The 16,877-nt window shown below is 37.5% G+C and overlaps 1 protein-coding gene across 6 annotated transcripts in view; it reads right to left on the bottom strand.

Annotated features, from left to right (window-relative positions):
* SNX14 (sorting nexin 14) overlaps positions 1-16,877 on the bottom strand; it is an 87,284-nt gene that overhangs the window by 54,204 nt on the left and 16,203 nt on the right. For 4 of the 6 annotated variants that reach the window (XR_005720839.1, XM_040238842.1, XM_040238844.1 and 1 more), the window contains exons 2-4: positions 4,428-4,548; positions 3,205-3,281; positions 3,045-3,123 (exon numbers count right to left, since the gene is read on the bottom strand). Coding sequence is in view for 3 of the 6 variants with exons in the window: in XM_040238842.1 (XP_040094776.1) it covers positions 3,045-3,123; positions 3,205-3,281; positions 4,428-4,548 (277 nt within the window). In the remaining 3 variants the exon portion in view is untranslated. Of the gene's footprint in view, positions 1-3,044; positions 3,124-3,204; positions 3,282-4,427; positions 4,549-16,877 lie in introns of those variants that run through there. The other 2 variants (XM_040238846.1, XM_040238847.1) reach the window with 1 other exon arrangement.

Genomic DNA, 16,877 nt, shown 5'->3' with positions numbered 1-16,877 from the left:
AATGAAGATTGTGGACTCTCTACATACTCAGGCAACAAGATTTGGATTTTTTATTACAAAAACTAAACATCCGTGATATCAGCTGGAAAAATAAGATACACAGAGATAGGGTTAGGACACAGAGAGGAGACTAGAAAGCTTTCCATTAAACATTTCATCTTACATTATTCCCCAAATAATCCAACCAGAAGTCCTACTGATTTTACATCCTAGGTAGCTCTTTTCTACCTCTTCTCACCCCTATACATAGCCTCTAAATCAGTCTCCCTCCTTCCAAGTTAGCTCCCTTCCATCCTCCATAAAACTGCCAAAGTGATCTAAAATATGTATTTGACCACATCACTCACCTGCATGAAACCGTCAATATAACAAACCACACATGAAAGTAAGAAAGGTGGAGCTGCACTGATTCTGAAAAGGCAAGAGAAAGCTGCATGCCAGCAGCTGTGACCTTCTACTTCCTTTTCACCTCCCACTACATCCTGTAGAGAATTGATGCTTTTGAACTGTGGTGTTGGAGAAGACTCTTGAGAGTCCCCTGGACTGCAAGGACATCCAACTAGTCCATCCTAAAGGAAATCAGTCCTGAACATTCACTGGAAGGACTCATGCTGAAGCGGAAACTCAATTACTTTGGCCACCTGATGTGAAGAACTGACTCATTGGAAAAGACCCTGATGCTGGGAAAGATTGAAGGCAGGAAGAGAAGGGGACGACAGAGGATGAGATGGTTGGATGGCATCACTGACTCAACAGACATGGGTTTGAGCAAGCTCCGAGAGTTGGTGATAGACAGGGAAGCCTGGCATGCTGCAGTCCATGGGGTCACAAACCATGGGGTCACAAAGAGTCAGATACAACTAAGCAACTGAACTGAACTAAACATCCTGTGAGTCACATCCGAAAACTCTAGTTACACAATTTGAAAATCACTGACACCTATGATCAATTAAACATCTTCAGCATGGCCTTTTAAATCTTTTGATGATCTGATTTCCAAACGGCCATATAAAAATTGGTTACGAACTAAAGCAGTCCTGCATTTTAGATTGAGTTCTGCTACCAGCCAGCTATACTTGAGAAAATTATTAAAATGCTCTAAACCCTAGGTTTGGTAAAACCATCAAAAATAGCACCTACTTCATAGGTTACATGAATAATACAAGTACAGTGATTAGCACGATATCTAGTATACAGTAAGTACTGAAAGTGTTAATCGCTCAGTCGTATCAGACTCTTTACAACTCCATGGACTGTAGCCTGCCAGGGTCCCCTGTCCATGGAATTCTTCAGGCAAGAATACTGGAGTAGGTTGCCATTTCCTCCTCCAGGGGATCTTCCCTACCCAGGGATTGAACCTGGGTCTCCTGCACTGCTGGCAGATTCTTTACTGTCTGAACCACCAGGGGAAGCTATATAGTAAGTAATTGATAAACAATAGCTACTAGAGTATGGTCTCTTCGTTGCCCACATTCTCCTTCACATTTCATCCTCCAGCTTACAGAACTGTCCACCCGGTTTCAAAGCCTCTTTTTCCTTCCAAAAACTCTTTCCACACCCTGGAATACCCTTTCCCTTTTACTATCAGGCTTGCAAACATCTAGGTATACTTTCTGACTGCCCCTCTCTACAGTTATGCACTTCTTCCTCTGTACTAATGACATACCTTGTATGTTTCTTCCATAACTGACTGCATTACATTACACTGTGCCTGTCTGTTTATATGCCTACCTCCCCTCCTAGACAAAAGCTCCCAGAAGAAAAGAAGCATATTTTATTTCTTTTTATTCCTAGGACGTAGTCTAGTTCCTGCCTAAAGCAAGACCTCAGAAAATGGTTTCTAAATATTAGAGCTAATATTTACTCAACACCAATATGTTCCAGGCACTAGGTCAAAAAATTACATAAGAAATAGAGTGTCAAAGTTTTTACAAAGAAATAAAGTGTCAAACTACTACAATTACTATTTCCCTAGAAGTCTTGTCTTCAAAAGACCTCAGATCATCACTCACAAATAGAAATATGTCAGCCACATATATAATTTCAAATTTTCTAGTAACTACATTTAAAGAAAAATAAAAACAGGTGAAGTTAATTTTATTATCTGTCTTATTTAACCCAATATACCCAAAATATTATCATTTTAACATATAATCAATGTAAAATATATAATAGGATATTTTACATTTCTTTTTCCTTAAGAAGTTCTCAAAACCCAGTACACAGTTTACATATATAGCACATCTCAATTAGGACTAATATATTTCAAGTATTTATTAACAGTCACATGTAGCTAGTTGCTACCATATTGGAAAGCACAGTCTTCAATCCAGGAATCTGGAGGATGAAAAAGAGCTGAGAGAAGAAATAGGAAAAGGAAAATGCCAATAATTTAGCATTTATGCAGCATACATTTTAGCCAGTGGAGGATTCAAAGTGGGAAAAGTGACAATTAGGCAGGATTCAGATGTTTAATGCTACTCTTCAACTAATCAGCATTTAGTTTAATTCAGTACATATCTATCAGATACCAACAATACATCTGGCCCCTGCACTTGGTGCTGGGGACAAATGAGATCTATTCCCTGCCTTCAAGAATTTGACAGCTTTCTCAGATGGATGAAGAAAACAAGTCTCTCAAAGAAATAACTAAAACATGGTACATTACCAAAAAGATACATATAAAATGTGACTGCCACAAAGAGATCACATTTCCTATTCCTATATTATGCAGAAACAGTGAAATGTATCCTGTTCTCTGCTCTATTCTGGTTATTTCTACTGCCATATTATAAAAAATGGCTATTTCTTAAAGAGATAAACAGTAACTAGGTAAAACTATTTTCTTTGGCCAAAATGTTCATTTTTATTAGATATGGAATCAAAAAGCATTTATGGCTTACAATTCAAGTTGTGGTAACAATCAACTATCTAACCAAGAATCAATTAGGTGGCATTATTAAAATGCTCCATGATTTCATTTCCCATAAGTATCTAACATTTTTTGCTTGGGTATACACAGCAATATTAATTAAATCAGTTACCTCTGAGAGAGATGCATCAACCTTAGAAGAAATTTTCAGGTCTAGCCATGGCTGGTAGTTCTCAAGTAGCAAGGAAGGCCTAAAGAAAATCATACAGTTAAATTGCTTGAAACCCAAAACTTAACGGAAAGGATCAACAAATTACAAGTGTTTAACTTACCTATGTCGCTTACATTTCACTTTACCACAAACAGCACAGCTACGACCTTGAGGAAACAATTCCTGAAGTCCTAATTGCTAAAAAAGGGAAGTGGGAAGATTTGTCTTTATATTACACATCATATTTACTAAAGAGAATCAACTTTTCAAAAAATGGTTAATCAGTGTATGAATTCAGAGGACATGATTCTTTTTTTATTACTGTCTGCTTTAACACTGAAACTATTCTTTACAATAAATAAATCTTGCTATACCAAACTGCCAATAGGAGAAAAATACCAAATGAAATGCTTTATAATAACTAAGCCAAATTCCCAAGCTTAAAATTAAAGTCAATTGCTATGCTCACTTATTTAAAAAAAAATTCAATCTATATTTGAAAATGATACTCTGCTGCAAAAGTATAAGAAAAAACTATTTTCTATTTCTCCAAAACCTTTAATCAATGAAGGAGAACATATGCTATAACTAGTCAGTTTCCTGAGCAAACACGGGGCACCACTTACAGCCATAATTCCTCTGAGCAGAAATATCAACCACCCTAAGATGAGGGACTGCAGCTACTTGAAGAATTATCAAGGAAGACTTCAAGATATCCCATTTAACTCTCATCTTACACTCTTGGGACTTTACCTACCAGAGACAGACTCAATACAGTACCACCTTCCTCAGAGTTCAGATATACAAAACAAACTATTTTGGTTAAGTAAACTGATTATTTGTTTCTATGAAGCAAACGGACATCCGTGGAACAATGAGTTCCTGAGTTGCGTCTGTGCCTCAGAATCACCTGGAAAGCTTTCAACAAGTACTAATTATAAGGTCCTAGCCCGGAACTATTCAATCAAATTCCAAGGGTAGAGCCCAGGAACCTGTATTTTTTTTAAAGATTCCTTAGGTGATTCTACTGTACAAGCAACTTTGGGAACCTCTAATTTACTGTCCTTATAGTTAATATGAAGTTAGAGGACACTAAAATTGTGGACCCAATTTTCTGAGCATTTTGAATTTTCTCTTTCTAGCTCCTCCTAGGAGAACTGTACACTTTAAAAATATATACATATGCAAATTTCAGTTTGAAAATGTTCTGATGTCTTCCATTATTAAATTATAGCAGATAGATTTTTTAGAAATCACTTCTTTAACATGCTTTCAAGAAGAATATCGAACAGCTTAGAATCATATATACTGACTCTCTTAAAAATAAGAACACATATATTTTACCTTAGGTTTGTATTTTATCATGAAGAATATATTTGGTAACAGAGAATCAGGTCCCAATGAGCAGTAAAATGTGACAACTCCAGCAACAAACGACCAGAAGATCATTAAAACATGAAGATACCTTAGAAATAAATGAAGATAATTATTAGAACCAAAAACACATATAAAACTAATTTGTGCCTTCACTGATTTAATGAGTATTTAATTAAGCATCTACAGTATCAGGTTGATGCAATTCCTCCAGTCATGTTTTCTGTAATATACTTATTAACTATAAGAATATTAGAATGTTTGCTATCAAAAGTATATTTCATTTAAAGTATAAAGAAGTATAAATCCTCAATATTTCATAACTTGGCACCTAGGCTGTCATGTTTAACTAGCCAATACTACATTCTTCCAGAATATCTTCTAATGACAGTGTAGTATTCATACCCCACCAAAGTTCTGATTATTTTGCATTAAATCAAAACAAAAATTGTACTGAGTACCCATTTAGTGCTACACAGTACTAGGCTCTGGGGATATAGTAAGGAACAGCACTGTGTCTATTTGCATAGGAAATACTATCCCGCAGGTGTAGCAGGTAAGGAAATGAACACAACACAGTGTGATGAGGTGTGCCATACTATGACAGAGCAAGTACGCATGATATGAGAGCACCCAGGGCAGAATACACAAGCCAAAACAGTAGAGCTTTTTGCAGAGAAAGTTGTGTCTCTGGGAAAACTTAAAGAATGAGCAGGAGAAAAGCGACAGAAGGGGACAGGGTAGAGGAATGAGGGGAATTCAAACTTGAGAGAACAACGTGAGCTAAGTAAGATCTGTGCACAACTCCAAGGAAGACGTGGCCTTGAGAGGAACCTAAAAAAACAAGCCATAGCCGTACCACCTAGTGTCATATAAGAAGTCACGTTACAATGCAGCAATAGTCTGTCCTCACATTGCAGTTTTCAGTTACCATGATTTTGCGAAGCACCAGCCCCTCAACAACGCAGCCCCTCAACAACTCTAACCATGAGTAAGGACACAGAGTTCAAACTTTGATACCAGCTCTTCAGTTCACAAATCACTACACAGTAAGAGAATGAAGCCAAGCCACAGAGAGAAGGGGGACAATCAGGGAGATGCAAAAAGTATTTCAAAGTTTCTGAGGCTCGGGTACTCGCCAGTTCTTTCTGCACTTACATAAGCATCCAATGATTCCCCTCTGCCAAACCTAGACTGAGGTAAGTTTCTTTCATCTACCATCAAGAGTCCTGAGTAATACCCAGGAGATAATGAACAGCTTAGGAAGATTTTAAGAATTTTTAAGAGTTTTAAGAAGGAAAGCAGGATCATCAGATTGTATAATCAGAAAATCACTCTAGCAGCAATATGGAGCACGGTCTAAACTGAAAACAAGCAAGCTAATTAGAAAGCTGCTGAAGCAGTTAATCTAGGAGAATCTACGGATGGCCTGTAGAGACTTAGAGATAAAAAAGAAGCTGACTGTTTTGAGACACCCAGGAGGAAGAATTAAGAGGACTAAGTAGGGGAATTCCCTGGTGGTCCAGTGGTTAGGGCTCCACACTTTCACTACAGGGAGCAGGGGTTCGATTCCTGGTCGGGGAACTAAGATCCTGCAAGCCAAATGGCCTGACCAAAAAACACCTTTTTTTTTTTTTTTTTTTTTGGCCTCTCTGCACAGCTTAAGGGATTTTAGTTCTCCAACCAGGGAGAACCAGGGATCAAATCCAGGACCTCCACAATGAGAGCTCAAAGTCCTAGTCACTGGACCACCAGGGAATTCCCTCAAAAAACAAAGTAAAAAATAGGACTAAGTAGTTGACTAGATATAAGGAGAAGGGAGAAATAAAAAATCAGTTCCTTTTGGACATGCTGACTTTCAGGTTTCTCAAGACGCACCAAGTAGAAATGAGTTGGACACGACTGAGTGACTTTCACTTTCACTTTCAAGATGTACCAAGCCGAAATGTTCCATAACCAGCGAGGCTTTGGGTAGTTTAAATCTCTGCAGAGAATACGGGCCAAGGATAAAGGCTTGGGAATTACCAGCATAAAGATCACTGAAGTCATGGGAATAAATGTCACGACCAGAGACAAGCTGCAAACTGAAAAATGACAACACGACATATTTAAGAAATAAGCAGAAGCAGAGAAATCTATAAAGGAATCTAGGGATTAGGAGAGCTGAGAAGAAACACAGGGGTCAAATCATAAAGGCTGTCAAGATGCTAAAAAAGAAGAATAAGTGAAGAAAACATTTCAACAAAAATGAAGTAGTTAAACATGATCAAATATTTGTAAAATAAAGTAAAAGAGACTGAGAAGTGTCCACTGGTTTCCGGCAACAAGAGAGATACTGATGAACTAGGCAAATCAATTTTAGTAGGATGTAATGGATTGAAGACTGGTAGGGAAGTGGAATCAGGAAATGTGGATAATTCTCTTTTCAAAGGAAAGAAGAACAATAAATAAATAAAAGAGCTAAGGTGTCAGCTGGAGAGAGACAATTAGGAAAGGTGTTTAGTAAAATCTGATCACATTTAAACATTAATAGGAGAGAAAGAGAAAAAAGAAAACGAGGTAGGAGAGAAAAGATAACACAGAATTATTTTCCCCTAGAGAATATAGGAGTAGTTGGGATTTAGAGCCAAAACAGAAAAAAATAATTATGAAAGAAACTGATATCTCCTCTTCAATACTAGAGAAAAAGAAAAGGTTGATGAGAATGGAGTTAAATCTATAGATTAGATAAAAAGAATTCAAAGCCATATGATGGCCTTTAAGTGAAACAGGTGCTGCTTGAGAGGAAAAGGCAAAGGTGGCATGAACGAGAGTTCTAGAAGACTGAGGAAGTTCTGAAGCAGCAGCTGGAGAGAAGTAAAGAGAAAGGTATCCTCAGGAACTGCTGGGCAGTACTAAAGCTGAAGAGTTAAGTTTACAGGTGTGTGATCTTCTCTAGCAGCATTCAGTAACCAGGATATAAACACTTAATAAAACAAACCAGCATCACTGATCCAAGGTTTGGATTTTGTTCAGTGAGTGACATGCAAGCAAAGAGAGTCAAGGATGCTGGCAGTAGACTGGCTAAAGTGATGAGCCATGGAATCTAAGCTAGACACAATGGAGTATTACTCAGCCATTAAAAAGAACACATTTGAATCAGTTCTAATGAGATGGATGAAACTGGAGCCGATTATACAGAGTGAAGTAAGCCAGAAAGAAAAACACCAATACAGTATACTGACACATATATACGGAATTTAGAAAGATGGAAATGATGACCCTTTATGCAAGACAGCAAAAGAGACACAAATGTATAGAACGGACTTTTGGACTCTGAGGGAGAGGGAGAGGGTGGGATGATTTGGGAGAATGGCTTTGAAACATGTATACTATCATGTAAGAAATGAAGTGCCAGTCTGTGTTCAATACAGGATACAGGATGCTTGGGGCTGGTGCATAGGGATGATCCAGAGAGATGATATGGGGTAGGAGGTGGGAGGGGGATTCAGGATTGGGAGCTTGTATACACCTGTGGTGGATTCATGTCAATGTATGGCAAAACCAATACAGTATTGTAAAGTAAAATAAAGTAAAAATAAAATTTAATAAATAAATAAATAAATAAACCACACGGGAAAGTAAAGGATAACAGAAGAGGGAGAATGGATAGGAAGAAAGCAGAGAAAAGCAGGTACAATGTGACTGACGGAATAAGAGACGTAGCCACAGGTCAGCAAGTGGGGGGCTTAATTTTTAAGATTTCACAGAACAGTCTCTGGTGATAACACAGGCCACCAAAAGGTGATCCAAGTGGGAGACTACAGAGTCACCTTAAGATAAACTACAGTATTTGATGGGTTACTTGCACAAACACTAAAGTTACCCAGAATCACAAGATTTTAAATGGAAAGAGTCTATAAACTAGAAGCTTATAGTGCAAGAGACTGATATCAGTAAGAAAAGACAGATGGCAGAAGTTCCAAAGGAGTGAGAGATTTCTACTTCCTCAACAGAATAACTGGTACCAGACTTATCTTCCCACCATAAACAACTGGACAAACCATACACAGCAACTGTTTTTAGGCATTGGATAACAAGCAATACCAGAGAAGGCAATGGCACCCCACTCCAGCACTCTTGCCTGGAAAATCCCATGGATGGAGGAGCCTGGTGGGCTGCAGTCCATGGGGTCACTAAGAATTGGACATGACTGAGCGACTTCCCTTTCACTTTTCACTTTCATGCACTGGAGAAGGAAATGGCAACCCACTCCAGTGTCCTTGCCCAGAGAATCCTGGGGACGGGGGAGCCTGGTGGGCTTCCGTCTATGGGGTCGCACAGAGGCGGACACGACTGAAGCGACTTAGCAGCAACAAGCAATACAGGAACAGAATCTTGAAAAGAAAGGAAGTGGATGAACCTAGAGCCTGTTATACAGAGTGAAGTTAGAAAGAGAAAGACAAGTATTGTTTATCAACACATGTATATGGAATCCAGAAAGATGGTACTAATGAAGCTATTTGCAGGGCAAGAACAGAGATGCAGACACAGAGGACAGACTTGTGGACAGGACGCGAGAAGGAGAGGCTGGGGCAAAAGCAGCGCTGAAACACGTACATTATGATATGTAAAACAGACAGCTAGTTGAAAGCTGCTGTGTAACACAGGGAGCTTAAGCACAGTACTCTGCGACAACCTAGATAGACGGGTAGGTAGGAGGGAGGTTCAAGAGGGAAGGGACGCATGTATACATACTTGTGGCTGATTCTGTTATTGTATGGCAGAAACCAATGCAACATTGTAAAGCAATTATCCTCCAATTAAAATTTTTAGAACAGAGAAGGGAAGCACACAAGTGAGTGCCACATCCAGCCCAGTTCTCTGACTGGGGACAACTGCCCCAAATGCACCATGAAACAGAACCAGCTACAGAAGATATTGTGAAGATTGGGGATTTCAGAATTGAAGAATAAAGCACCAAGTAGTAAGAAAAGGTGCAGATGATGATTAAAGGTGCTCACATATTACAGACAGTGAACAGTAAGTACAAATGCTGTGAGACAAAGGCTGCACCACTCAACCACAGGAAACTGGTCTCTAGGTCCCCAGGGCAATTCTGCACTTGATAAACATCCACTACAAACCTATCGCTAAAAGTTCTCACATAAACATGGTTACTGTTAACCCAAAGAACTGCTACGGATTAGCCTGCCTGCAGAAGGAAACACAAACCCTCTAAACCTCTATGGTCCCTGTCAACCTGGCCTCAACTCACTTTTCTGCTCTTATGCTTCCCATTCCTTTATACAAAGTCTTATACAAAGCTTCACTCCAACCAATAAATAGCACACTTGACATCAAGCTTTTAAAAAACCTTAAGTCTGGAAACTAACTCAATGGGTTATAGAGGTACTCACATTATGAAATCTACGTCCACAGCCACTTACTGAAAATCATTCTGAGCCAGAAAGATACGACTCCGAATTCACAATTTTTAGAATCCTTCAACACTTATATAGTACATATTTCATAAACAACATAAATTATATAGCATTACATCATGTTATAATAACATAAATAATATGAGGTCTGATATAGTACTCCATAATCAGATATTAATATTTCCATAGAAAAATGTAGAAACCATAAATAAATAAGTCAGAAATAAATACGATAAACAAGTCTCATGTCTGTTCAGGTCCAGGTTTTGTTATCAAATGTAACTGGTGTATCAAATCTAGAGGACAAGTTATTTCTTCAGAACCTTTTGATTTCTGAATTATGGATTAGGAATTATAGACCTGTACTTAGACTGAGTGACAATAAACACTTCACGCAATTTGCACATCACTGTAAGGCAAGCAATAACGGAAAGGCATTATTTAAGGAGGAAATCTTTAGCGTTAAATACATTAATCTGCTGTTCTCAACCAAGGGTGATCTCACCCACTGCCAGGGGAATTTGGCAATATATGGAGACATTTTTCACTGTCACAACTGTGGGGAAATAAAAGAGAGGTATTTTTTATGGTATGGTATTTACATCAAGTGACTTGAGGCCAAGACTCTGCTAAATATCTTACAATGTACAGAACAGCCCCCCACAACAAAGAATTACCTGACCCAAATTATCTATACTATTGAGGTTATCCTGCATTAATCAGAGACTGAAAACCAACAAGCTAAGCATTCAGAAGGTTGGGAGAGGAAATACAAATCCAAACACATAAAAAGGAAGGACACACTAAAGAACAGAAATCAATCAAGTAGACAACAATGACAAAAGACATAAACTGGTTCTTTGGAAAAATTAATAAAATAATTAAAATCTCTAGCTGGATACTACTTGAGGTTATTAGGGCACCAGCAGTTACTCTAAAAGATGATAAGAGAAAAAAGTATAAGCATTTATTCTACTTTTCCAGCTTGAGCTATACTTCATTGTAACTAAACAGACCTTAACAGAGGATAAATTAAAGCAATTCTACAAACACACACACACACACACACACACAAGAATTTAAATTAAAAAATACAGAAGGAATGTAACAATAACAAATCACCATGTTGCATCCTATAATCACCATGTTGATTCAGGGAGGAAATAAATGGTGAAACCAAAGAGAAAATGTGTTGGGCAGCTGTCAAAAAGTGAGGCAATTCGACCTAATGTGGAGTTATCTTTTGATGTGATGTATTAGAATGTACACATCATCACTGAAGTACACCTGCACCCCCCCTAAAAAAAATGTAAATCTAACAGAGTCTATAACTCTAACTCCCTGACTACAAAAAATACAGAGGTGCAGATGACTATCAGCAAAATCCAAAGTGTGAACAAATAACCCAGTTTCTTCACAAGTCAATGGCAAAGGGAAAAAAAAGAGCGGGTGAGGAGGAATGTTCTAGATTAGGGTTGACAAAGGCTTATGGTATAGCCCTCAAAGCTAAGATTTTTACATTTAAAGAAGAATATGGAACAGAGACCTGATATAGCCTGCAAAGCCTAAAATATTTACTGACACTTTACAGCAAGTTGGGCAACTCTTGTTCTAGATTATACTTACAAAAGCTTCAAAGATGCAGCAACTACATAAAATGAGTAGACCCAGTTGCAATTCTGATTAGAACAAATGCATTATAAATTTTTATATAATTAAGAAAATTTGAGTATGAGCTGATTATTACAAGACATTTAAAAATTACTGTTAATTTTGTAAGGTTATGGTTTTGTGCAGAATAATTATTTTAAAAGGAGGAAGGTCAGATTTTTTTAAAATACTAATGGTTGTTGAAGCTGAGTGATGAGTGCTTAGAGGTTCTTCATACTCTCTTTTTTCTGTGTATGCTTGGAAATTCTCAAAAGCAAAAGTTAAAAAAGACAAAGTTTTAGCAAAACAGATCAGGGAAGAAAAGAAAAAGAGAGGATACAAATATAAAATTGTTGACTTTTTAAAAAGAGAGTTGTAAATTTTATTTGGGGCAAAATGAGGACTGCAGCGTGGGAGACAGCACTTTGAAATAGCTCTAAGAAACTACTCCAAAGAAGGAAGGGGGATGTTCAGTATATATGAGATTTTGGTGAAGGTGGAATACATGCAATCAAGCACATATTCTTCCAAAAGGTTTCTGCTAGTCTCATGACCTTTTGCGAGTCACGAGAAACAGTCATCACCATGAAGGCTTTCAGTGTTTTTCTAGGTATCAGGAGATACAAGAATCAGGCTAATAAAATCGGCTCCTGAAAACATCTATCTGAAGACCTCTGCTGCCAGTCCCACCGCACCACCCCAGCACAGAGTGCCTCATTTCTGCTCTCCACCCTGAACTTCTTTCAGGGGGTGTTGAACATCAGCAGCTGAAGCAGCACATGATTTTATCCTTGTAGAGATAGATGGTAAGTGCCCATAGCAAAAGCCAACTTATAGCTGACACAACACAGAATGAAAAAAAAGAAGCAATCACAGCTATAACTGAAATGAAGAGTAAGACTGTAAACAACTATATAGTCATAAATTGGATAAATAATATGACAAATTTTTAGAAAAAAGAAATGCTAAGAAATAGGAAGTTAAGAACTAGATAACCTGAAAAGACCAACTATTTATTAGAGGAATTAAAATATAATCAGAGACCTGGCTTAAAAAAAAAAAAAAAAGGCCCCTGGCCCAAATGATTTCACCAAACTTTCATAAAATAGATAATCCTTACTTTATATAGACTGCTTTCATGGAGGAAAAAAATGAGGAAAAGCTGCCAATTTAAAGAGAAGAGAGAGAGAAGTCGCTCAGTCGTGTCTGACTCTTTGCGACCCAGTGGACTGTAGCCTACCAGGCTCCTCTGTCCATGAGATTCTCCAGGCAAGAATACTGGAGTGGGTTGCCATTTCCTTCTCCAGGGGATCTTCCCGACCCAGGGATCGAACCCGGGTCTCCTGCATTGGAGTCAGATACTTAAACCTCTGAGCCACCAGGGAAGCCCATTTAAAAGGACTAATATAATTTTAACCCCCCAACCTGATAAAGATAATATAAGGAAATCCCTAGGTCTATTTTATTCATGAATATAGAAATGAAATACTCAGTAAAATACTAGTTAACTAAAACTAGCAGTATATCATAAAAAAAGAATAACACACCATAAGAAATGTATATTTTTCTAAATAGTTCAATATCTTTTAATCATCATGAACTAAAGGAGAAAAAAAATCAAAGCAAAGATGCCTTTTAACCTATTACTAATTTACAGGGAACCTCGAGGGAGATTCAAAAACACTGCAGGGAAGCAATCAGCAGAAGCCAAATTGTGGAAAACTCTACAGAACAAATGGCCAGTTCCCCAACAAATAAATTACAAGGTTAAAAAAAGGGAAGAAATTTTCAGATTAAAAGATCATACTTGGGTATTATTTGAATAAATCTAAAAGGCTGTCTATAAATAAGATTCATTATGTTGGTGTAATGGATAGACAGGCTCATAATAAAGCATATAAAAATACAGTAAAGTTTTACTGATAACTGATCACTTACTATAAATTTCAACACTGCTGTATATTTAAAACTTTTCATCATAAAATATTGGAGGATAAAGTTCTAACAGATTCAGGGAAATCTTAACAATGAGTAGATATTTTAAGGATGCTAACAGCTTTTTTATTGTGAAATGGTATTGTGGGGGCTTCCCTTGTGGTCTAGTGGTTAAGACCTTGCCTTCCAGCACAGTGTATGTGAGATCAATCCCTGGTCAGGGAACTGAGATCCCACATGCCTCCTGGCCAAAAAGTCAAAACATCAAACAGAAGCAATAATGTAACAAATTAAATAAAGACTTTAAAAATGGTCCACATCAAAAACAAAAAAAACCTTTAAAAAAAGAATGAAATGGTATCCTGGATATGTAGAAAAAAACAAAAGCTCTTGGGAGGTCACTGGTGGCCTAGTGGTTAGGATTCTGGGGCACTGCGGGGGTCCGGGTTCAATCCCTGGCCTGAAAACTAAGATCCTGAAAGTCGCATGGCACAGCCAAGGGGAAAAAAAGCTCTTATCAGTTAAAGACATCTACTGAAGTATTTGATACCTACTGACTGAGTGACTAACACACACATTAAATAAGAAGCTTTTGGGGCTTCCCTGGTGGCTCAGACAGTAAAGAATCTGCCTGCAATGCAGGAGATCTGGGTTTGATCCCTGGGTCAGGAAGATCCCCTGGAAGAGAAAATGGCAACTCACTCAAATGTGCTTGACTGGAGAATTCCATGGACAGAGGAGCCTGGCAGGTTACAGTCCACTGGGTCGCAAAGAGTCGGACACAACTGAGGACTAACACACTGAAATGCTTGGGCTTCCCAGGTGGTTCAGTGGGTAAAGAACCTGCCTGCAACGCAGGAGACACAGGAGTCGCAGGCCTGATCCCGGGATGTGGAAGAATCCCTGGAGAAGGGCCTGGCAACCCAATTCAGTATTCTTGCCTGGAGAATCTCATGGACAAAAAGGAGCCTGGAGGCCTCTAGTCCATAGGGTAGCAGAGAGCTGGACATGACTGAAACGACTGAGCACGTACGCAATGAATGTTTAATGTTTATGGATAAAACATCTCACATGGCATTTCCTTCAAAATAATTAGGGACAGGAGTGATACTTGGCTTTGAACTGATCATTTTTTAAGCCAGGTGATACGTATTTACAGGTTTCATTATACTACTCTATTTTTATTTTGTATGTGATTGAAGTTTTCTATAATAAAGTTTTTAAATGAGAAAAAGAAAAAAATCTATTAAAAGACCATAAGAGCGGATCTGAATGAATGAGGAAAGATATGTTCATGGCTGAAACCATTAAATATAGTTAAGTCATCAATTCTACCCAGATTAATTTACAAATTAAATAAAACTGTGCAAATTCTTTGCACTCTTCACATCAAAAGCAGGAATCAAATTTCCTTCCCCTTCTATAGAGGCTGGCCTTAATAACTCACTCCTAATCAAAAGAATGTGGCAGAAGTGAAGCTACCTAACTGCCTAAATTTCAGGGTTAGGTCATAAAAAAGATACAGCTTCCAGTGGAATCTCTTCCTCATGATAGTCACCCTTGTCACCCAACACTATGTGGGGAAAAAAGTCACACGTGAAACCATACGTAGATGTTCCGACCAAGAGCCCAACTGTATATAAAAAACATACTACAAAACTACAATACTGTCATTTTAAAAACAATTCCATACTGTTGTAGAAAGAGAAAAATAGACAAAAGAAACAGAACACAGAGTGAAAGCCCATTAAGTTTGGAATCAAAAACATTGTAGTGTCTGGGTTCTAATCCTGGATATGATAAAACGCAAATTACTTAATCTCTCCGATTGTTTGGTCCTCTATAAAACGGGTGTAATAATAATAATACCTAACTCACAGTGTTGTTATAATAATTAAACAAGTTCATTAAAGTACTTTAGAAGAGCCTGTCTTAATACCGTTAAAGTGTATGTAAGCCAATTGTGGTAACTTAAAAAGTAACAAAGAAAATAATAATAAAATACATTAAGAAGTGGCTCCCTATATAGAAAAGGCTACAATTTATAAAATAAAATTGTAAAGTGCAGGGAAAGTGACTAGAATGTTAACAACAGTAGTCATCTTTAAATGGTAAATTTATGAGTGATTCTGAACACCTTTCAATTTTCTGACTTCTTTCCAGTTTAGGGCTTCCCTCATAGCTGTTGGTAAAGAATACACCTGCAATGGAGGAGACCCCGGTTTGATTCCTGCATCAGGAAGATCCCCCTGGAGAAAGGATAGGCTATCCATTCCAGCATTCTTGGGCTTCCCTTGTGGCTCAGCTGGTAAAGAATGTGCCTGCAATGAGGGAGACCTGGGTTGGGAAGATCCCCTGGAGAAGGGAAAGGCTATCCACTCCAGTATTCTGGCCTGGAGAATTCCATGGACTGTATAATCCATGGGATTGCAAAGAGTCAGACACAACTGAGCGACTTTCACTTACAGTTTATATGAATCAATGTTATTTAGAAACTTATTAATAAGTTTTTCTTAATAATGTCTTTTTAATGTAATTTTTAAAAGCTTGGGCTTCTAAATCAGAATGATCAACATTAGAATCCCATTCTGCTACTTACCATCTATGAGAAATTACTGAACAACTCTTAGCTTCAGTTTGCTCATTTGTAAAATGGGGCTATAATCAAGACCCTACAAATTGAAACTACAATGACCTCCCACTATACACTAAGTAAAATGGCTAAATTAAACCTATAAACAATATTAGACAAAACTATAAAACATTTTTGGCGAGAGTATAAATTTGTATAATAACCTTGGAAAACTGGCAATATCTACTTAAGTTAAACAAATGTATATGCTACAATGAAGCATGTTCATTTATGGGCATATACACCCAACAGAAATAAGTACATATGCGTATTAAAAGAAATATATATTAGAATACTCACAGCAGCATTATTCATAATAGCCAAAAATTATAAACAACACAAATGCCTTTCAACAGAATGGACACAGTGCGGTATAGTCTCAGTGGAATACAACATAATAACAAAAAGAACAGCTACCAATATATGCAATAATATGCATAAATCTCAAAAGGAGAGTTGAGAAAAAGAAACGAGATAAGAGAAGACCATATGATTCCATTTACATAAAGTTCAAAAAACAACAAAACTGATACATGACAACTGAGAATGTTACTGACAATGGAGCCTAGTAGGGTGATGTTTTATATCTTGTAAGTGGTGGTTACATGGGTAGCTATATTTTATAATTCACAGAACTATACAATTACATATGTGTTATGTACTCTTTTATAAGTTGTATCTCAAAAAAAAAAAAAAATCACCAAGGCTAGTTAACAGTACCTACTTCACAATGTTGTGAGGATAAATAAGACAAAAATAACTGGTTTTGTGCTGAGCACC

Source organism: Oryx dammah, unplaced genomic scaffold (assembly GCF_014754425.2).
Source record: "Oryx dammah isolate SB20612 unplaced genomic scaffold, SCBI_Odam_1.1 HiC_scaffold_4, whole genome shotgun sequence".
Taxonomy (NCBI): Eukaryota; Metazoa; Chordata; class Mammalia; order Artiodactyla; family Bovidae; genus Oryx; species Oryx dammah.
This window is presented reverse-complemented; position numbering and strand designations above follow the sequence as displayed.